The following is a 20,115-nucleotide window of genomic DNA, read 5'->3' as shown; positions in this document are numbered from 1 at the left end:
CACACCATGCCATAATAAAAGACAAACCTCTCTACAGGTGAATTAAACTCTTTGTCGTTGATCCCACATCCAGTGTGACCAAGCAGAGGTCCATGAATGCTCTCAAACACGCTTCTCTTTGGCCGTCTTACCAAAGACAAGTGCAGACATAATTTATATCTTCCATAAATCACTCTTAAATCAGATTTTCACAGAAATGCAGACAAGTTTATGGGTGAGGAGGCATAAACATCACCTGCCGTGGACGCTCTCGACCGCCTTCTTTCTTGCCACAGCTGATGTGACTGAAGGCAAGCAGCTGTAAAGGAGCTGTTAAAGATATCAACACATGATAAGATATTACACATTAAATATGAACCATAACAATGCAACTGTGTGTGTAGAAATGAGGGTTTCTCCTATATCTTGACTACATTTTCCTCCTGAAAACATGTCTTCGATTAAATAAGCTTTCACACACACAAGCTCCGCCAGTCCGACAAGCTACAGTATTTAATTTTAGCTATGTGGAAAGTCAGTTTTAGTGTTGCAGATGGAAGAGGTTTGGACTAAAAACTCCATAAAGAAGCAAAGAATTGAGCATGTGTATGGATGATTTGGTTGTGGGTGAAATACATTAAATGTTAGTTTAACAGCAGAGGTTTCTATGTTAAGTTTGTACTTTAGAGTTCAATGGATTTCCTTGTTCTGGTCTTGTGGTAACATGTTGAGGCTTCATGAGTGACTCAATTGTGACTGTAAACGAGGACGGTAATAAGGCAGCATAAACAGATTATGTACCCTTCACAACTTGTCATTACTCTGCTCATATATATTTTATATTTATTTCATTGAATTGTGTAATTTTATTAAAAACGACACCTAAATTATTTTTATTTTACGTTCATTTATTTACATGTTTTCTCAATGAACTACCCTCATGTACAAATAAAATCTGTATTTGTTTCTGCTCTGATTTAAAGTATGGTAAATTATTCCTTCAAATAGGTCTGCTGTGTCTGTTTTTGTATTTTCAAATAAAGCTTTTTCCTCATTGAGAAGTGCAGATCGACTCAGTCCGACAGGTTACACAAGCAAAAACAATTTCATTTTTCCACGAGTGCCAAACAGGACTAAGACAGCTACTTTCTAGAATTTCAGAAATTACTTTGTACCCAACTGTGAACTCATTTCTGCTTTCCCAGAAAGACAGCTATCATTGGCACAGAGTGTATCAAAATTAAAACCTATGACTTCATATACAAAACTGGTGTCCAACAACGAATGTGTGTAGAAAGTTAAAAAGTGGGAGAAGAAGAAACTACAAAGTCTTTCAAATCACAGTTTGTCTGTTCCTCTTTTCCCACACACAGATTTTGGTTTGGTCTGACTACGCATGAGCTACACATATTAAATACATTAAGATCTCCCCACTTCATAATCCAAATATTAAACATCGAGCATTTTAAAAACAACCACAATTTACACCAATCAAACGGTGGACATACTTCATAATCCCTGGAACAAGAACATGTGATGTGAATGTGTCAAACATGACGAGGCTCTGCCAAAAGCATTTACAACAGTGCAGAAGCTGCAAAGAGACTGACTGTTAGCGCCCGTTGAAAGGCTGGCTAGTTGCACCGATTTACACTCTTTAGCATGGTGGGAAAATTAATGAGAATAATAAAACTCCCACTTTGTAGGAGACGGGTTTATCCAGTTTGTCCGTGCTCTGGTAGATACAAAGGACTGCAAAGTGCTATAGTCTGCAGTTTGAAGGGCCTGCTCCAAAACGAATGTGTCTTTGAACGAATCTTTCCATTTGTCAGGAAGCCACGCAGAGGAATGCTCAGCAAATTCTTCAAACGAGCAGATGCGAGAGACGGTCCATGAAAAGTGTCATTCCCCGCCATCGCTGGCTTCCCTGCTTCCCACCTGGAGTCACATATTAATCATCTCCTCTTTGAAACCGACATGAATCAGACGGAGCACACTTCAGACGGCCAGAGACCGAGCACTGACATAATGACAGAAACAGAATGAGGATCGGGATCAGGGACACTGCTGCACAACCAGCAGCCTGATTTACAGAAAATACACAGCTCCAGACTGACTGAGGGCAGGTGACACGCCTGTGACTGTTACTGCCAAGATGGAGACACATTAGCTCTCTGGTCAATGAGCTATCAATTCTAAAAACTCTTGGTGCTTAAATTATTCATTAAAACAGGACACAAGCAAGCAGTCCATCTTAAATACTCGGATAATGAAAATTAAACACCTGGATTCCATCCAGCTCTGTGCGATATGCGATACAGCTGTTTCCACAGGGGGTCACTGACAGGGGCGGCAAGGACGCAAACACCTGGGTCTTGCTGGAAAGATGCCTAGAACTCATCATCAGAGGTGATCAGCATGATTTTATCAGACTTGCGGGAGCTCTTGTTGCCTGTGGGCACTTTGCCGTTCACGCTGGGCTGGACCACCTCCTGCGTGGACTGCTGGGTGTACTGCTGGTAGGCCGGGGAGAAGTTGTGGATGGCATCCTGCACCATGTCTCCTGGGTTTATGGTCTCCTTCAGACCGCTGGAGATGCTCTGCATAGGTGGGATGTTTTCTGTGGGAGTAACATCAGAACAAGGACATTGGGAGATTCATGATCAGACGGTGTTACAGTTTTAAAGGAATATAACTCTGAATTGTTGCTTTTACGTTTGGGTTTTGAACAAATGAAACATATGAGACATAGTGCCTTAACTGGTGACTTTCAGAGGTGCTGACAGGTGGATTTTGTTACCTTTTGACAGAGCTTGCTACCTGTTTCCAGTCTTTATGCTGAGCTAAGCTAACTAGCTGCTGAATCCAGTTACATATTTATGGCAGAGATGTGAGAGGGGTAGCCTCTAATTTAACCTTCTGCAAGAAAGTGAATAAGCACATTCCCTTAAAATCCTGAACCAAGGGGATAAATCTGAGCATCTGAATTAAAAATAGTGCTGTTTCAGTGCAGAATGTAATATGACGTCTTGAAGGCCAAAGAAAGAGAGCACAGTAAAATGCTATGAGCCAGAATTACACTGCTTTCATGATTTTAATTAAGTGTGCATAACTAACAAATGATCAATCATTTCAATCATTCATTCATCGACAAAAAATGTTAATCGCAAGTTTCCAAGGCCCCGGTGGCGATTACTTATTTTTTCCAACAAACAGTCAAAACAAACCCAAAGATATTCTAAGTGGAAACAAGACAACTTTTCACGTACACCACGTTTCCAAATTTCCACGACGAAACGCTCAACACCACTTTGTAAATAAGACACAGGAAAGAAGCATGTTCAAAGTGAAATTGTCACTATTTCATATGGAGTAACAGCATAGTTTGAGTGCTGCTTCACACAAACAAGTAAGCACAGCAGGGGCTGGCGTCAGTGTGGAGTATTAGTCAATAATGGAGACATGAAAGCAGATAGAAATGGTGCCAGTCGGACTGGATCACCAATCAGCCTTCATTTTCCCAGGAGAAGGTACCCGATGGCAGACAAAACTGCATAGTGACAATGAGGCTTACAGGGAACTAATCTAAACACTGATAGGGTCATTATTCTATAGCTATTACATTGTGCAATTAACATTTACTTCATAATGATGCATTAAAGCAAAAAACCTGTCTATTACAGTTCGATTCATAATCATATTGAAGAGAAAAGCAGCGAAAGCTCATATTCCAGAAGCCAGAACAACAAAAGGTTTTGCAGTTTTGCAGAATAAATGACTTCATGGTTTATCAAATTAATTTTGTCTAATGATTTACTGCCTACCTGTTTCAGTGCTACTGCAAACTAACCAACATGAGAAGTCATGGCAGTAATATTTAGCAATTAGTATAAAAAAAAAAAACCAAACGGGCTTGATTTGTTTCTGTCTTCTTGTCTTTTTTCCCAGCTGCAGTCTATGAATGGACTGGACAGAATTCAGTCACAGCCACAGTCTCCACTGATTGTCCCTCAGCACCCAGCTGTGAGCCAGGTTGAATTTAGCCCAGAACTAAAAGCCGGCAGACATCCACAGCCTTGTGTTTCAGGGTCACTGACAGTGCCGTCTGGATCGACTTGTGGAGGTGGCAAAGAGAAGGATTTTGTGGGTGGGGGTGGTGGTGGGGGGGTACAGGACAGTTAGGCACAGTCTGCTGAGTTTCTTCTCAGTGCCTGGCCGCCTGCTCCACAGGGCTGAAGCAGATGCGGCAGAGGAACTGTAAACCAGAGACGTGGCCAACTCTGCAATCAGCTGAGCGGTGCAGAGCTGAACTACAGGGTCTGTGTTAGTGCCAAAGGGTTCAGTTACAGGAGGGCTGAAGCAACAGAACGAAACACAAAAAAGAAATGTAATTATCAGCTGTCACACAGCAACATTATTATTACCCTTTCACTGGACAGCAAGATGAATAATTGATTTCTTTCTATGTGGATGGGAGGAAGTGGCGAGGATGAAAACCAGTAATTTCATCCCATTATCTTCTTTGAGTTTCATCTTGATTAGAAAAAATAAATGGGTACAGCAATGTTTTCATCGTCGCCTCCTGGACTTCTGCATGCTAAGCAGCTCAGAGGGGACGGAGGGGGTTTCCTATGGCGGGGGGGGGGAAAAAGGCAAAATGATTGATATCGCTGCTTTTCCCATGACTTGTATTTGTAATTTGCTTGGAAGCAGCACTGACGTCAAAGGGCTGCCGCTCGCTCCCTGCTGGTCACTGTACCGTTGCTTTGAATTCCTTTTCATCTTCCTCTACATTGCTTTACTGGCAACTGTCCTCTAGGCCAACAGTAATAATGTTTGCCCTCAGACCGCCGAACGTCCCTGATGACTCCCGGCCTGACTGACACACTGATACCAACAGCACTGCATCTAATATCCAGTAAGCACACATTTGTAAATATGTAGACACTCCGGCTCGTGTTGCAGTTGAAGTAGAGCGACTGAATGTGAAATCTAACTTTAAAAGTCAGCCTGTCTCGGCTAAGTGCCAGCAAAATGCACGGAGCAATGCAATTACTGTTCCTGCTCACACTTTCAAGCCTGTGTCGGTCCTGATTCTGCAGTGGAGAAGGCCAATTAGCCTCGGAACATGTCAACATATTTTCAAGGCGAGGGCAAGAGGTAATGATCAGCTCAACAGCTTTCGGCTGCGCGGGCTACAGCTCTCACCTGGCACTTCATTTTTTTTCTCCTGGTAGACGGTGCAGGTGAAGGCGTATCGGAGGGCAATGGCAGCAAAGAACATTTCAATGCAGATGATGAAGTTCTGCCAGCCTGCCGCCACGGTGCCGGCGCCGACCTCCTGTCCATCGATGAAGAGCGCGTTGGGTATGACGCCGCAGCGCTCCAGGATGGCGAGGACCATTCCTACAAAGCATTTTCATCTGCAGTTTATACTTTCATGTGCTGGCGCTGATACGAAAGAGCGAGCAGGAGGGGCGAACTTACCTTGCCAGAAGGATAAGAAGATGACAGATTTGATTGTGAGGAATTTGAGCACCGGCTCGTACGGCCTCAGCAGGTCACTTGTTGCGAAGAAGAAGAGGAAGAGCGCGTAGAGAGCGAGGCTGACCGAGAAATTGTAGATGATTGTGATGTACAGGTATCCTCCATTTATGCTGCTCAGAAACAGTAGGAAAAGCAACATGGTGACATATTTTGACAACTTCACCACCATAAGACATTTTTCCATCTGTGACCATGTGACAAGGCTGCGCATGGCGATGCAGGAAGGTTTTTAATGTGCTCATAGTTTGAATCAATCTATTAGTTTGGGCTGAATAAAAATAGCTGGCAGCTTAAATTTGATGATATTTTCTTCCATATTGCAAGAGCAGCTGGAAATACAGACTTCTGGTCCTCTTATTGAAGCTGTTAATAAAGCCTGTTTGCATATGGCCTTCTTGTCTCAGGATGCATCCAATACACAGATTTGTCTCTGTTCCATTGTCGCTGCCTTTCTACCCTCTTTGCATTCCAGACAGCCTCCCTGAGGACTCAGCTGTGACTACACTAATTACTGCCATGCAGTATAGAGTGCATGGCTCGCTGAAAGCGTAAAAGTAAACAATCTGTAAATCATCATGGTCTTGCTACAGAGCTTAAAGAAAGACATGAAAAAAGACATCATTTCTGCCTGCTAATTTTGCTGTTGAAGTATATGAAGAAATAAGCAGGATGACTTTAATCGTGTCTATCTTTTAGCTTGAGAGTAAGAGGGTGATGATATGGAGCTGATTGGAAACTTCTGTCTCGAGCCCTTGTTGAACTCTGAGCTTCTCCTGAGTAGTTCAAAAACAAGCGTCGCCACAGCTGAATCTTCAGAAAGAGACGCCGAACTGCGAGGCGGCGAAGAGCATCTGAAAATAAATCAGACGGAATGTACGGGCTGCTTTTATAGCTTCTGATTACACGCAAAAGACAATTTTATTGAATGTATCACCCTCTCCATATTCTGCTGAGACCCTTATTGGCTCATCTGCTGCGACTGGAAATACACTAAAATTAAATTTGTCAGTCTGCAATTTATCCTCGTCTTTGTATCACTTGACATCTAAAGTAAAAGTATGAAATGAAACAATGCATCTTCCCTCAGAACACTGTGCTTCACTAGAGTATAACACACAATAAGAATTAAAGGTCTTCATTTGAGAACACTTATTGCTTTTTCGGGAAACTTAATATAAAGAGACGTAATTTCTTTAGTCCATATTTCAAAAATCCCTCAATTATTCTTTGCGGTACCAACAATACTCAAGAGGCTGTGATTGTGGCTTGGATAGCGACACAACTGGGACAACGTGCAGTGGAGCACCTGCACGCTCACAGGAAAGTTTCCACCCCGTACTTTCCTGCTTGAGAACGAAACCTTTTACTTCAAACATTTTCATCGTGCCAAGTGTGACGAGGTGATATAATTATCTCCACTTGCAAATTGTTTCCATGTGCGCATAAACAGCAAAACAAGCCTGCTGGCAATGACATGGATGCACAAGATACATAAAGAACGAAATGGAAAGAGTGGTGCTGCTCACTTAAAATCTCCATCATGATATTTGCCAAAGGCCTGCAGGATGATGGTGATGACTGCCATGATGGGTTTGACAACGCAGAACTGGAGAGTCGCCTGGAGAACACATTACAATTCAGAATGAGACACCCAAACAAGCAAGGACACCGTGGAGGAGGAGGAGGAGGATGAAGGATGAGGAAGGACTTCAGAATCTGTTTGTACACCCAATTAGATGGAAAAGATCTTCAATTGCTCACTGACAACCAAGTCCATGTCTCTGAACCACTTTCACCTAAACAGTGGCCGTTTCTCGCTTTGCTATACAGCGATACACTGATTTTCTTTTAATTTTATGTATACAGCCAAACAAATAAGGCGACTGCTATTCAGCCACAAATGTTGTGACCTACTTTGTAAAAACAGCTACAAATTAAGGGAATAGTTTGGCATTTTGGGAAACTATTGATTTAATTAGAAGATCTTAAATAAAAAGGTCACAAAAAACACTAAGAATACAGCCTTTGTTAAAGCCGCCTCTCTGTCAGATCTGGTGCTGACGTCTTAATGCTGACGTGGATAAGGGCCGGCTGTGAAAACAGATGATGCAGGAGGATGTAGACCTGCATGCGATATAAGACTGGAGGACAGGTGTCCTCTGTGTTGTGTATTGAAGCCTGAACCAACCAATTTGACAGAGGCTGCTCTAAACTTCCATCACTGCTGCAGCACTTGAAAGCAACAGAGCAGGAGTGTAGCTGGAGGGAGGTGGCTGGAGTCAGTGGTGGGCTTGACAAAATGACATCAATAATCATTTATATTACTCGCTTCCTTTGAAGCTTTTGGGACAGACAGCCTTTGCTTGCCCTGTGCCTGTTCGGGTGGCAGCCTGTCACTCTGAATATTCTGAAAGTGAGGAATTTTGGATGACACTTGCTGATAGACCCGATATTCAGAACGCAGTGCACATTCACAATGCTGGTGGATTAAAGCTCAACTGTGAGTTAGTTATGGCACCCATGCACACAGACTCTATACAGACCTAGTCATAAACTTAAAGGGCCAGTGTGTAAGATTGAGTGCCATCTAGTGGCGAAGTTGCAGATTGCAACCAACTGATAACCAGCCTCATCAATCCCTTTCAAAGTGTGCAGGAGAAACTGTGGTTGCGAAACTCCAAAAAATAGGAGAGGCGCTCTCTAGAGCCAGTATTTAGTTTGTCCTTTCTGAGCTACTATAGAGGAAGAGGACCCGGCCATAATCTGCCAGTAGAAGCTCATAAAGCGTACACACTGATCCTTTAAATACAACGTGACATGTGAGTGCACACTGCGTGATCCAGGTTCAGGATGAGAGGACGTGTTAATTCTACATACTAGAGGCTTGAACAGCTCTACTGCACACTAGTGCACCAACAGGTTATGTAAATTTAGGATAACATACACATCTGTCATAGTCATATTTGACTTCTCCCACCTTTTGTTCACAACCTGACAGTGTTTTCCATTACAACAGTGAATAACGTTTCACAGAGAATCCACAGCTTGAAATGACCCCAAGCATTTTCTCTCTTTCCCCTTCAGAGTTCACTGCAATGGTTCACTGCTGGTAACTAATGACAGAACTGATTTTTAAATTTCTCCTGAGTCCTAATTAACAGCAACACCTCTCTACTTTGTGTATTACAATACAGGCCCTCAAAGCTGATCCTTCAACAAACCCTGATTCCAGAACAGTTGGACGCTGTGTGAAGCCTAAATAAAAGGTGTTTTTGGAGCATTAACCAGCTTTCCCAGTCTTTAGTCGCTCCTGTCCCAACTTGTTTCAAATTAAGAATAAGGATTCACAAAAATCAATTAAGTTGATGAAATAACACATTAAATCTGCTGTCTCTGTACTGTCTTCAATGGCATATATGTCAAAAAGGATTTGCAAATTCTGTTTTATTTGCACTGTATCCCAACTTTATCCCAACTTTTCAGGGTTGCGACTTGATAACAGCTTAATTAGGAAATCTATGCACTCTTCTCCCAGCCTATGCACTGCTGTCCACTCTTGCATCTTTAATTTCTGCAGGGAAACTCTCTCAGAGGCTTTTCTGATAAAACTGTGTGTTCTTGCTGCTATCACAAAAAAACACCACCTGCCACTGCTAAATTATTACATTTAGGCAGTGAAAGAATGCAGGAAAGGCAGATGTATCAAGGGTCTTATTACTGTGCTGCTGTAAAGGCAGCTGTTGCATAAATGCAATCGCATGCACATTTGTCACATGGCAGGCTATTGTTTTGCACTTGCACATGTTTGGTAATGTCCTCGCTCCTTTTTCTGCCGCCCACAGGATGAGCTCTGTAAATGACGACTAAATAAGTAACATATAAACACTAATAGAGACATATTTTATTTTATGATGAGTTAGTGTGGGTGTTGCGTCATTACAGTTACAATTAAGACTACTGGGATGTGTGAATGTTGTACAGTATATTTGTGCTTTGAGACTTCATGGTGATCCACAGAGAACCGTCGCCTCTGTTTGCCTGGTCCATTTAATCTACCTGCTGCTTTTAAAGGGGATGAGAGGAGCTTGTGCGATTGGCCATTGGCCCCCCTGCTGATTCAGTTCTTCTCATACAATGAATTACATGTATTATAGCAGATAAATGTAGTCTCAGCTGGTTTACGCCACCAAAATTGCAAAAATACATTGGTCACAGCCACATAAACCTTCTCTATTGTTTATTTATTTGTTTTTCCAGTGGCCCTCATCAGTCCAAAAGCTGGCCCGGGGGCCCACAGGATTACACTTTTGCCCACTTTCAGGAAAATAAGACCTTAAAGTGTCCTACAATACGATAAAGGACTTCAAACTGAAATGTCAAAAAACAGTTTTGGATGCATGAACAGCTTATCCTCTAACCTTATCTCCAAGAGCCACCATAACTCGAGGCTGCTTTTCCATATCAGTGATTCATTTGTTAACTCCCCTTCTAATCACAGACTGAAGCTTCCCCAAACTGTGCAAAGAATTTTAATGCTTTTAAAAAGGGATCAAGGCCTTTCAGATCCTGCGCTCTGTCGGGGGCCTATCAGCTGGTTTTAGTATTTGGCTGTGATGAGAGAGAGGCCTCACCTGAAGACTTTCTCCAAGTGGCAACATGTGATCAATATAATCTTTTTTTTTTTTTTTAGTAATCTATTATCATTTTGAATCCGCTAAACTCACTCGCTTTGTGGGAGCTGATCTGCAAAACATCATTTAATAATGGCTGAAGTGTTCGATATATTATACATATACGGTGTATGCATATAGCGATTTCATGGTGAATGAATGTTAATGACTGACTTTAAAAGCAGAAAGCTAAGCCTTTGCTCTCGACCAACACTTTTACTGCACGCAGTCCGGCAAACTCCAACAAAACTAATGTGAGTTTTAGCACAATGCTACAATGCACAATTATTCAATCGACTGTGCTGGTCTTCAAGCCCGCTCACAAAAAATAATGAAGCTTTCTTTCCAATAAACCACCAGGGAGAACTTGAAGGTTTGCCTTTGAAAACACTTCACGTAGGATTCCAGTGGAGACACGCCGAGTGTTTATCACTCGCTGCTTATTTAAAAAAATGCTCATTTTGTTGAGAAGACATAACTCTCCGTTCCAATTTCCATCAGTGTTAGACTGGGAGCCTGTGCAGCATCCCAAGACACTGGAAGGGAGCTCTGCGCTGACAGCTCATATCATCTCTCCGTGTTATTATCAAGCTGCTTTCACCTGGACTCAATTGCTTTTGTTTTCCTTTTTTTTTTTGAAACCAGTGGATGTTATCCTCTGAAAAGCACACAGCCAATTATAACAGCTGTCATTTTTAAGCAGGCTGGAGATCTGGACAGAATGGCAATTTACAGCGCAGTATTGTTTTTTAAGACAATTTGATGTATTCTAATTGTCAATGTGTGTAAATTTATTTCAGTGGTCAAAAGGAGAATCTCTGGAGTTGAGATAAGGGGATGATTGAAACTCACCTGTTTGCAGAATCGTAAAAAGCCGATGGAGTAGCTCATTCCAACCAGACAGCAGGTACCGTAGAGACAACTTGACCTATGAAGACAACAGGAAATAATGAGCTATACTAACCATCATATATCACTCGCACACACTAGTATGGAAAACATATTTGTTGAGGGACATGTGAGAAACATGTACACAGTATGTAATCCAACATGTGCAGTATAATCCAACAAAATGCCAGATATGTGCTTCTTCCAGCTCCTCCAGTATCAGTGAGGATTTGCTGTTTTTTCTCAGGTTTATATTTATTTATGGTTTATTTGACAGGGACAGATACGGTACACACAAATTGAAAACCAGCTACCCGATGCAAGTGCTGAGGTGTTTACAGGGGATGCTAATTTGCAACACCCGTCCCTAAAAAGGATTTTATGAAATTAAGAGATTAAAGTAGTAAAGTATAAAGAAAGTAAAGTGAGTACAGCGAGATGTACTCAAAAACATTACATTTAAGAAACTAGACATGAGTCTGTCTGTTGCAGAATTAGCCCACATTCGGTAGCTCTCGTAAAAAGAGGTTTGATAACGAGTTCCAGGACTTTGCACCTTTCGCAGAAAAGCCGTCCGAGAAAAACTGTTTTTTCTGAATGGAACTTGACAGCTTTCATTTGAAGCTGCTGTAGAGGATCTGCTGCAGCTCTGTCGTCTCTTCGTGTTTTTCCAGAGAGGCTGGTAAAATGATAATTTAAAATCTTGTATTCACTTAAAATGTGGCAATGATGGTACCATTTTCATTTTTATCCAAGACTTTCAAGGCCTGATCATGAAGACATTTCATTTGACCACATCAGTTACGTCTACGTAGGAGCAAAAGTGTGAAAAACACAAGCACAACTTATAAGTTCTACAAAATGGAGAAAAAATTGAGACTATATTATTCATCCAAAGCTGCCTACACAACTTAATCCCAACTGGGAGGTACTGAGAGCTATTCAAAAAGCAATCATGTAAACTGGAAGACAAGCTGCTTACAAATTTAATTTGGATTGTATGTAATTGGGAATGCTGGTATTTGGAGCATTAGTGGAAACATGAATATTGCTGTTATTTAACATATGTAACATGTACAGTAGGTCAAGGTGTCATGTGAGACAGTGGATTTAAAGGCTTCTTGGTGTTATGTATCTTAGGCACATCAACAACAACAACAGCATCAGCTGAGGAGCCGGAAAAAAAAAAGAAAGATCAGACTTTTTCTTGAAGAGTTCTGGTTTCAGTGTATGCAATTACATTTTTATAAGTATTCTTCCTTCATTGCATTATTAATCTAAGTGACTGGTGCAGTTTAGGGGATGTGGGAGGGTATAGATGGAATAAAAGAACTGGTGAGAAAGACTGGCTCTCCTGTGGGACTGAGCCTGAAGGCAGCAGAGAGGAAGATTAAGACCAAACTCAACCTCATCCTGAATAACAGCTCACAATCGGTCTACAGAGCACCTTCACGGCGCTTCAGCTGCTTTTCATGCTCCGAACATCAGACCGCTCAAAGGTGTTATTCCAATGTTAAACAATTGTTAGAAATAGTCTCTTCTTTTTCTTTGAAATACAGATGCTGTAGGTAATTGATGCCCGGATACTCAAACGCACTCTCATCACTTGCAAATAAGAGCATGGGTATTCAGTCAAACTGAATTTGAGAAACAAATTGGGATTTGCCTGCAGAGTATCTGCTCTTCTCTGCATCGACTCCCACAGAGCCTGCGTATGTCTGAGGTGCATTATTTAGGCAGTTCACACTTCTAACCCAGGTTGTTAATGGGAACATGGCATATTAAGCTTTATCTTATATTGCTGTGCAAGGCGAACTAGAATAGGAACAGAATTAATGTGCTACTGAAATGCTGTGACCATGCTTCTGACATGCTAACATGCAGATTGTGATCGTGGTAATGGCGCGTATACATGAACGATCTGATCTAATTAATTTGCCATGCTGCTGATTAAAACACAGTCAAGTATGAGTTACACCAGCTATAATCAAGATTAAACATTGCAGAAAGGTCGATTAATGTGTGTTGTCCTTATAAATAAATAAAAGGCACAAAGACAGGACTACATGTGAAATTCTTTCCAGAGAGAATTTGATGATTTAATCAACTCTGGACGTCTGTGGAAATCCTAAAGCACTTGTAACAGCAAGGCAGAGCAGTGAGTTTTCAAAAAACAAGATGCAGAATTTATGTCTTGTTTCCAAAGGCTGGTGTTAAGAATTCCCATCATTTATAAGGGCTCAACATTAGTGTCTCCACTGTCTTGAGAAGCTGGCAAATGGCTGCTGCCCCGTGGCTGAGTCAGCCATAAAACACAGCCCATCTACGGCTGGTCGAGATAAAGGATAACTGTCACAGATTAACAAACGCAGTCGTTTATTGCCTCCTCTTTCACTGCGTCATTCAAATTTAATGCCAATTCAAGGGCAGCAAGATGCACCTTGCACCTTTTGCGATTGTAAAGAAGCCCCAGTCGAGCTGAAGAGAACGTGATGCAACGTGACGTATTTACTCCTCCTGTCAACTTATTTTTTTAAACATTTTCTTTTTCAGGAGCTCTTTAGATCCCTCTGTTGGTCAGTCGGTCCCCCAAAATGTCCCCACCCTTTTTTGCGGCCTCAGTTTCACCCAAGCTGGCTGAAACTTGGCATGGAGGTCAAGCGTGTGTGTGTGTCTGTGTGTGTCTGTGTGTGTTTGCCAATTGGCTTAAAAAAAGGGTGTGGCAATGGGAGCGTCTATTGCAAACAGGCACATAACTTCCAAACACACTTCCAGACTTGTACAAGATTTTGTGGAAAGGTTGGTCACGAGCCAAAGGACAGCTGACAACTGTTCACACGTGTGTGGTTGTGTGTTTGTGCGCGTGTGTGAATGCATGAATGTATGGATGCATGTATGGACATGCAGGTAGCCTTAGATGCAGGGTGGGCAGCTGAAACGCTGTTACCAAAAGGACCACGTTGTACTGCTTTGATCCAGATCCAGTCATATAAATGTCGGGAATCTGACAAATTGTGAACATGTCACCGCTTCCTGATTGATCAGCAAATGAAAAGATAACGGGTAGTGAAAATCCATGAGGCGTAAATTAATCCTGAAACATCAACACACATCTGGAACGAGTGCACTCACTGTATGGGCTTCCCTCGAATCTCTGACATGATTGCACTCTCTCCTCCCAGATACTCAAAGGACAGGCTCAGGAAATTGTAAATCACAAACGCTGCAACAGAAAGAGAAGAGTTACGTCTTTAAACCCTGGACCATACATGTCTTCACGGCTTGATGTTCAGCTGTAGACTCATTTCTCATCACCTTCAAACATGACTCCATTTAAAAAAAAAGGTCAAATCATTTTAGAGGAGAATAATGTGATAACAAATAATTAGGCCTACATTTTGGAACAATAAATGTTTCAGTCCTTACATTAAGAAGCTTCCAAGGGTTCTGTGTCTTGGAAATCCCTTCCTAATCCTTTGTTGCTATTTAAGGAGGGATTAAATGAAGCTAATGCAGATGGTGTCCAGTCAAGAGAAGGTTCATTATGTTTTAGTCGTAGCCGCTTGTGGTATTCCGCTCTCCCCGCTTTCTAAAGCGCTGCACTATCAATCAGCCACAAAATTGGCCTGCAAACTGGAAACTAATCTCCTGAATAATGTATTTCCTACTTTTCCCTTTCTCAAATTACTTGTAATCCATTTTGCATATGATTCACCTTTTCCATTGGTGAAGTGCTTTGGTTTTAAAACTTCAGTACGTAATCACAATGTACAAAGGTAATTAAAATACAATGCGCAGAACGGGATTTATATAATATCGGAATATTGAAAATCAACGCAGAATTGCACATTTTAGATTAAATGGTTAAAAATCATAGACATAATCTCTCATTTGCAAACACTGAAAGTCAGTGCACACAAAAAAAGGACTCCTAGAAATGTGACACCTCAAATTATAAGGTCGTCAACAATGGCTGGTGTGAAAAACTAGTCTGGGCAGTTCCTTGTGTTACCTTTGTTGGCAGCCATTGACACTATGAGGGCAGGCGAACAGATCATCTAAGCAGGAGCACTAGTGATACTTACCTTCGTAGCAGTCTCGGACTGAATCAAAGTAGACGTAGTACTGGTCGTTACTGATGAAGAGCAGGCTGAGCCAAGAATCAAAGGCATAAACCGGCACGATAAACAGGATGCGGATGATGTAACGCTGCTCATTGGGGACAGTGTAGGATCGAAGGTGTGTGTAGATCTAAGAAAATACAAACAAAACACATGAAAAACAGCAGTTCACAGGAAAATGAAAAACCCCTTATCTTGGCGGGCAGATGCTGTTGCAGATTCATAGAACAGACTTGTGAATTAAGTAACTAGGGAGCTTAATTTCTGCACATGATGTGTGAGATTAAAATGTAAATACATAACATAGCCAACATGTGAAAATCCCTTCACGTGTATTTCCCATAACCCATAAGCTCTGCCACGGAAACATACCCTGATTTCACTGAAACGTGAGAAGACAATGGTTTTCAGAAGTGAAATAATTTGCTTTTTTTAGCAGAAGATTGTGAAAAATGCCCATTTTAATTTTTCAGAGCCAAAGGTGAAATCTTCAAACTACCTTTTTCTATCTGATAAACAGTCCAAAACTCAAATATGTTCAGTTAACAATGATATCAAACAGAGGCAGAAAGGCTCAGCTTTGAGAGCTGAAGCCGTTTTGCCTGAAAACAACTTTAATTAACAAAATCAACAGGACAGTTTGCATCTTTATAGCAATTGTGAAAGTTTCACAAAAATACAGATTATAAAATGGCTAATAAGTTAGAGATTTCCCTGCAGCATTGCCAGTGAAGTGACATGAGGCATCAACGTGACATATCAACCACCTGAGAGCTAACAATCAAAATATGTTCTTTATGATATTATTTATAGCTGCATCTTATCGTCTGTGTAAAGAGCAGCAGCACGGTTGACTCGAATGAAGAGAGATCAGCCGACTCTCACTTTAATGAACAGCTATCATGTCCCACATGACCCCACATGGCCTCCATAAAGGTAATGTGGTGCAGTTATTATTAGAATAAACAAAGCATACAGCTGGTTATCATTCTTTTTAGTGACCTTTAGTTTTTAGATAAAACTAACACCTGATGTAATGTTTTCACACCCATGAGACACATCCAAATGATGCGTTTAAGTGTCTGAGTGCCTACTGAAATGTACAATTTGCAACTGCAGTGGGGCTGAGGTAAGACTGGCTTATCCATCTGATCTCAAGCAAACACAGCACAGTATGATCTGTGTGTCAACAGATGGAGATACTATGCTTTCAACTGTGCAAGTAAAGTACAGTTAAACCTCAGCTAATGCTCGCAGATGACAGCAGGTTGGCCAATGTTAACGAATCAAAAACAAAGCCGTTGCAACATAAAGCCATGGGGACACTGCCATCACACCTCTCATCCACAAAGAGCGCGGATTGGAAACATGTCAATAGTATAATACTGCAGACTGAACGTCCCCTCACATAACTCTTAACTGACTAATGCTCACGGGGTCTCTTCAACTAAACTATTAGCATATTTAATAAGAAAGTCTGTCAGATAGTTTCTCCAGGATTACTGTCCCCCTGCAGTCGAGCACAAAGAGCTGAGAGAGAGTCGAGCTCATTAAGGACCGAAGCATTTTCAGTGAATATTATTGTGATGGCACACATGTGGCAATCGTGCTCCGGTAATGACCGATGACTCATTCTTCATAAAAAGACCCTTTCAAAAAAACAAGCGGGCCAAGATGCTCACGACCCATTAGTCAGCTAATTGAGTACGAGGTGACGATCCAAGTGACCACAGTGAGCTCAAGCCTCAGCTGGTGCATAACTCCACAGAGAAGCACATCACGACCATGTCCATGTGTTAGATCATCAGACAACCAGCTGAAAAATGACTTAACTGATCGGTACATTGACAGGATGAACTGATCTGGTAATCAACTGATCCTAAAACCAACATTCTCTTCCTTAATGCCCTGATTTGCAGCCTTTCTTCCCCTGATGTGATTGTAAACTGAATATCTTAAAGTTCTGCTGGCTGCCTGAAACAAGAAGTGCGAAGACATCGGTCTGGGCTTGAGGCGCCGTTCAGGATTTTCTGACATTTTATCAATATCTATTGCAGCCTAAATCTCAACGTGGGTCAGGAAAACTACTCAGCTCCTCAATCTAAAGGACTTTCTCCTCATAAAATAGCATACAAATAACAAGAGGGAACAATAAAGATAAAACCATTTTGTTCTTTTAATCATGCATGTATGCAAACTCAAATACTGTGACGTATTTAAGAAATTAGTGAAAGGGGCCAGCTCTCATTTCCTGAAGCCAAAGACGATCTATTCAACTTGCTTGTTTTATTTGACCAACACTCTAACACCCAAAAACATTCAGATCATCAGGTATGACAAAGAAAATCAGCAAATCGTCACATCTGAGGAGCAAATGTTTGGAATTCTTGCCTTGATTAACTGTCTGTCAATCGATGAATCGACCGATCGTCGCTCCTCGTCATTTTGTAGCACTCTGACTTCAGTGGGTCTGAACATTTTGAAATTTTAAAAAACCTCCTTTTGGAAGAACACGCCTAACAACACTGAGAGTCTCACTCTGTCTGACGCATTGGGCTTGATTAAATGCACATTAGAGGCTGCACATTAAAGCCTGATTACTGTGAGGGTGGGGGTGTGATTCATTTGGCCATCGCTGCATGTGAAGGGAAGCAGACTGCAGACTGATGTCCTCCATTTGCCTGAAAAGCCAGAAAAACCGACATCCTTCCTGACTCTGTAACACCAACCTGAGAGTAATTCATAATTGTTCCTGGAAAATGGCTTCAAGCCCGAGCGAAGCACATGAGCCAAACATGGCGCATACATACAGTTCGCCACAAGTGTGTTCGGCCGCTCTCAATCCCAAATGCTTCGAGTTGCAAAGGGACCAATAAACCCACCAAGAAAAATGAGCCACACTCCACCGATTACCGGTCGGAAAAGCACTGGCGACTTTACAGCAGAGAGGATCTAAGGTCATTGTCTATCTGTGTTTAGTATTCAGAATGGGAGTTTAACGGTCTATAGCAATCCTCCGGAGCCAAGTCAGATGAAACACCACCAGCATTGCAACACTATAGTCCTGCAGACCATTTGACTCTCCCTGTGTGACAGAGGGGATGCCAGCTCCATTCTCCCTGTGGTACACTTGCTATTTATTTGTTCAATTAAAATGTCTTGCTGGCAAGTGTTTGGCCGAACAAGCACTATATTAAAAAGATAGAAACCAATTTGCTGGATATTGAGTCACAAATCCCTAAACAAGGATTGTTTTCAGACCACAGGAAGCAACACGTGAACGCTTTGTGAGGATGTTGAAAAGCCGGGAAAGTTACCCGACCACAAGCGTGTCATTAATAATTACAGGTGCACGCCTGAGGAATGCTGGATGGAAGCATGTTCGATCGACTAAATCTGTGAGCTACTGCAGCTGCACAACATTAACACAAGAGCAAACACGAAAACACCACCCTCATCCTTTGTTACACTGTAAATGTTATCTCAATATCAATTGATTTCCCTGCTGATAATACACTGCACCCTACCGCATTCTCTGCAAATGATAAAGCCATAATGATAAGCTATCATCCGCTCGCAGTGGGCACCTCACCCACATGCGAGGAGACACTCATTTACAGCGGCAGTGAAATGATTTCTGGGTAAAGGTGGGCTGTGTTGAGTCATTTATTCTTCCTGACCGTCTTTCCCCCTCAGATGGAGAGCGAGCTCCGTGTGTATCCACAGTCCTATAATCAGCTAAAAGACTTTCCTCGCTATCAGTTGTAAAGTAAGCAAAAGGTTTCCCACAATGCAGCGGGGCAGCACAAGCACAAAGCCCGGAAAGAAATACTTCACTGCGAGTCCTGTAAGGTAATAATCCTTTATGGATAGAGGAGCTTGTTTCTGTCCTCTGGCAAAGGAGGTCCAATCTGTCCTCCTCTAACCACATCACCGAGTGTGCGACGCTTTCAAGCTGCATTACTCTGAGCGCCATGTGGCGCAGTGATTTAAGTTCCTTCAAACACAGGTATTCAGACGTGTTCTCGTCTGGGACTTCTGTGAGATGACAAACTCACCTGGTGGCATGTCATGAGCAAGGCGGACCAGACAAATATCCCTGAGAGGGCCTGAGCAGCCACAGTGTTTAAGAACATCTGGTCCTCGATGATCGAGCCGTTCCCCGTCCGAATGATGGTCATGTTGGAGATGTCTGACTGGTCTGGGAGAATTGGTGCAGCCAGGTGAACAATGGAATTATTTGCGGCTGAGGAGTTCATGTCTTTGAGAGAAGAGAAACAGACAGAAAACACAGACAGTCAGAGGAGGGCTGACAGGTGAGGTGTAGGAACATGTCACCTGTGGGTTTGATGCTGCCTTCAGGGCAAACAAAACCTACATTTTAATGTTATTATACTAACAAAGTAAGCAAATGCACTACTGTATAGCAAGCTGGCAGACTGTCTTACTGGTCAAAGTGTCTTCAGGAGCAGCTCCCTCACCGGCAACAGCTCACCTCGCGGTGGAGGGGGGGCAGCTTTGTCCCGTGTTGACGGTTCTGTCCAAACGTTACAGGTTCAACACGGAGGATAAAAGCGCCCGTGAGAACAGCCAGCCGAGCCCGGTTACTATCATTTATTAACGGGCCATCGACTTCCCCGACGACGGGTCCGACGGACTGGACTTCCTTGTTTGAGACAGGTACCTGGCCCAGGTCGAAGTCCACACAGTCGACGAGTAAAAACTCAAACAAAACCTTTCACAAACAAATAAACAAACAAACAAACCTCAAAGTACTGCAGGAGCCTGAAGCGTTTGCTCTGCGAAACCAGTGAAAAGCCAAACTTTGCGTGTAAACGACGCGGATTTGAATTTATCCTTCAGCGACGAGTCAGCGGAGCGGCAGAGATAAACAGGTTGGGCGCAGGTGG

General features: G+C 42.2%; 1 protein-coding gene across 2 annotated transcripts; it reads right to left on the bottom strand.

Moving 5' to 3' along the window:
• Positions 1–1,011: 1,011 nt before the first annotated feature.
• tmem184a (transmembrane protein 184a) lies at positions 1,012–20,092 on the bottom strand. Of its 2 annotated transcripts, none has more exons than XM_076752521.1 (9): positions 19,654–20,092; positions 19,264–19,466; positions 15,170–15,335; positions 14,217–14,307; positions 11,049–11,124; positions 7,053–7,144; positions 5,467–5,636; positions 5,188–5,385; positions 1,012–2,599 (listed from the first exon to the last, which is right to left on the bottom strand). In XM_076752521.1, the coding sequence occupies exons 2-9, from the start codon at positions 19,462–19,464 to the stop codon at positions 2,370–2,372; spliced, it is 1,224 nt and encodes a 407-aa protein (XP_076608636.1). In that variant the 5' UTR covers positions 19,465–19,466; positions 19,654–20,092; the 3' UTR covers positions 1,012–2,369. The 2 variants fall into 2 exon arrangements, with proteins under 2 accessions (XP_076608636.1, XP_076608637.1); XM_076752522.1 differs by having other exon boundaries at positions 19,701–20,092.
• Between the last annotated feature and the right edge of the window lie 23 nt (positions 20,093–20,115).

This window comes from Chaetodon auriga, chromosome 16 (genome assembly GCF_051107435.1).
Source record: "Chaetodon auriga isolate fChaAug3 chromosome 16, fChaAug3.hap1, whole genome shotgun sequence".
Taxonomy (NCBI): Eukaryota; Metazoa; Chordata; class Actinopteri; order Chaetodontiformes; family Chaetodontidae; genus Chaetodon; species Chaetodon auriga.
Note: the sequence above shows the minus strand (reverse complement) of the source record. Positions and strands in the feature narration are given on the sequence as shown.

What these genes read in the sequence shown, in the direction of transcription:
- tmem184a (XM_076752521.1), bottom strand. Translation starts at nt 19,464, where the DNA reads ATGAACTCCTCAGCCGCAAATAATTCCATTGTTCACCTGGCTGCACCA. An exon ending in TGCTCATGACATGCCACCAG is followed by an intron (nt 15,336 to 19,263) that starts GTGAGTTTGTCA and finishes GTATTTTCTTAG; the next exon opens with ATCTACACACACCTTCGATC. An exon ending in CTTCTTATCCTTCTGGCAAG is followed by an intron (nt 5,386 to 5,466) that starts GTAAGTTCGCCC and finishes AATGCTTTGTAG; the next exon opens with GAATGGTCCTCGCCATCCTG.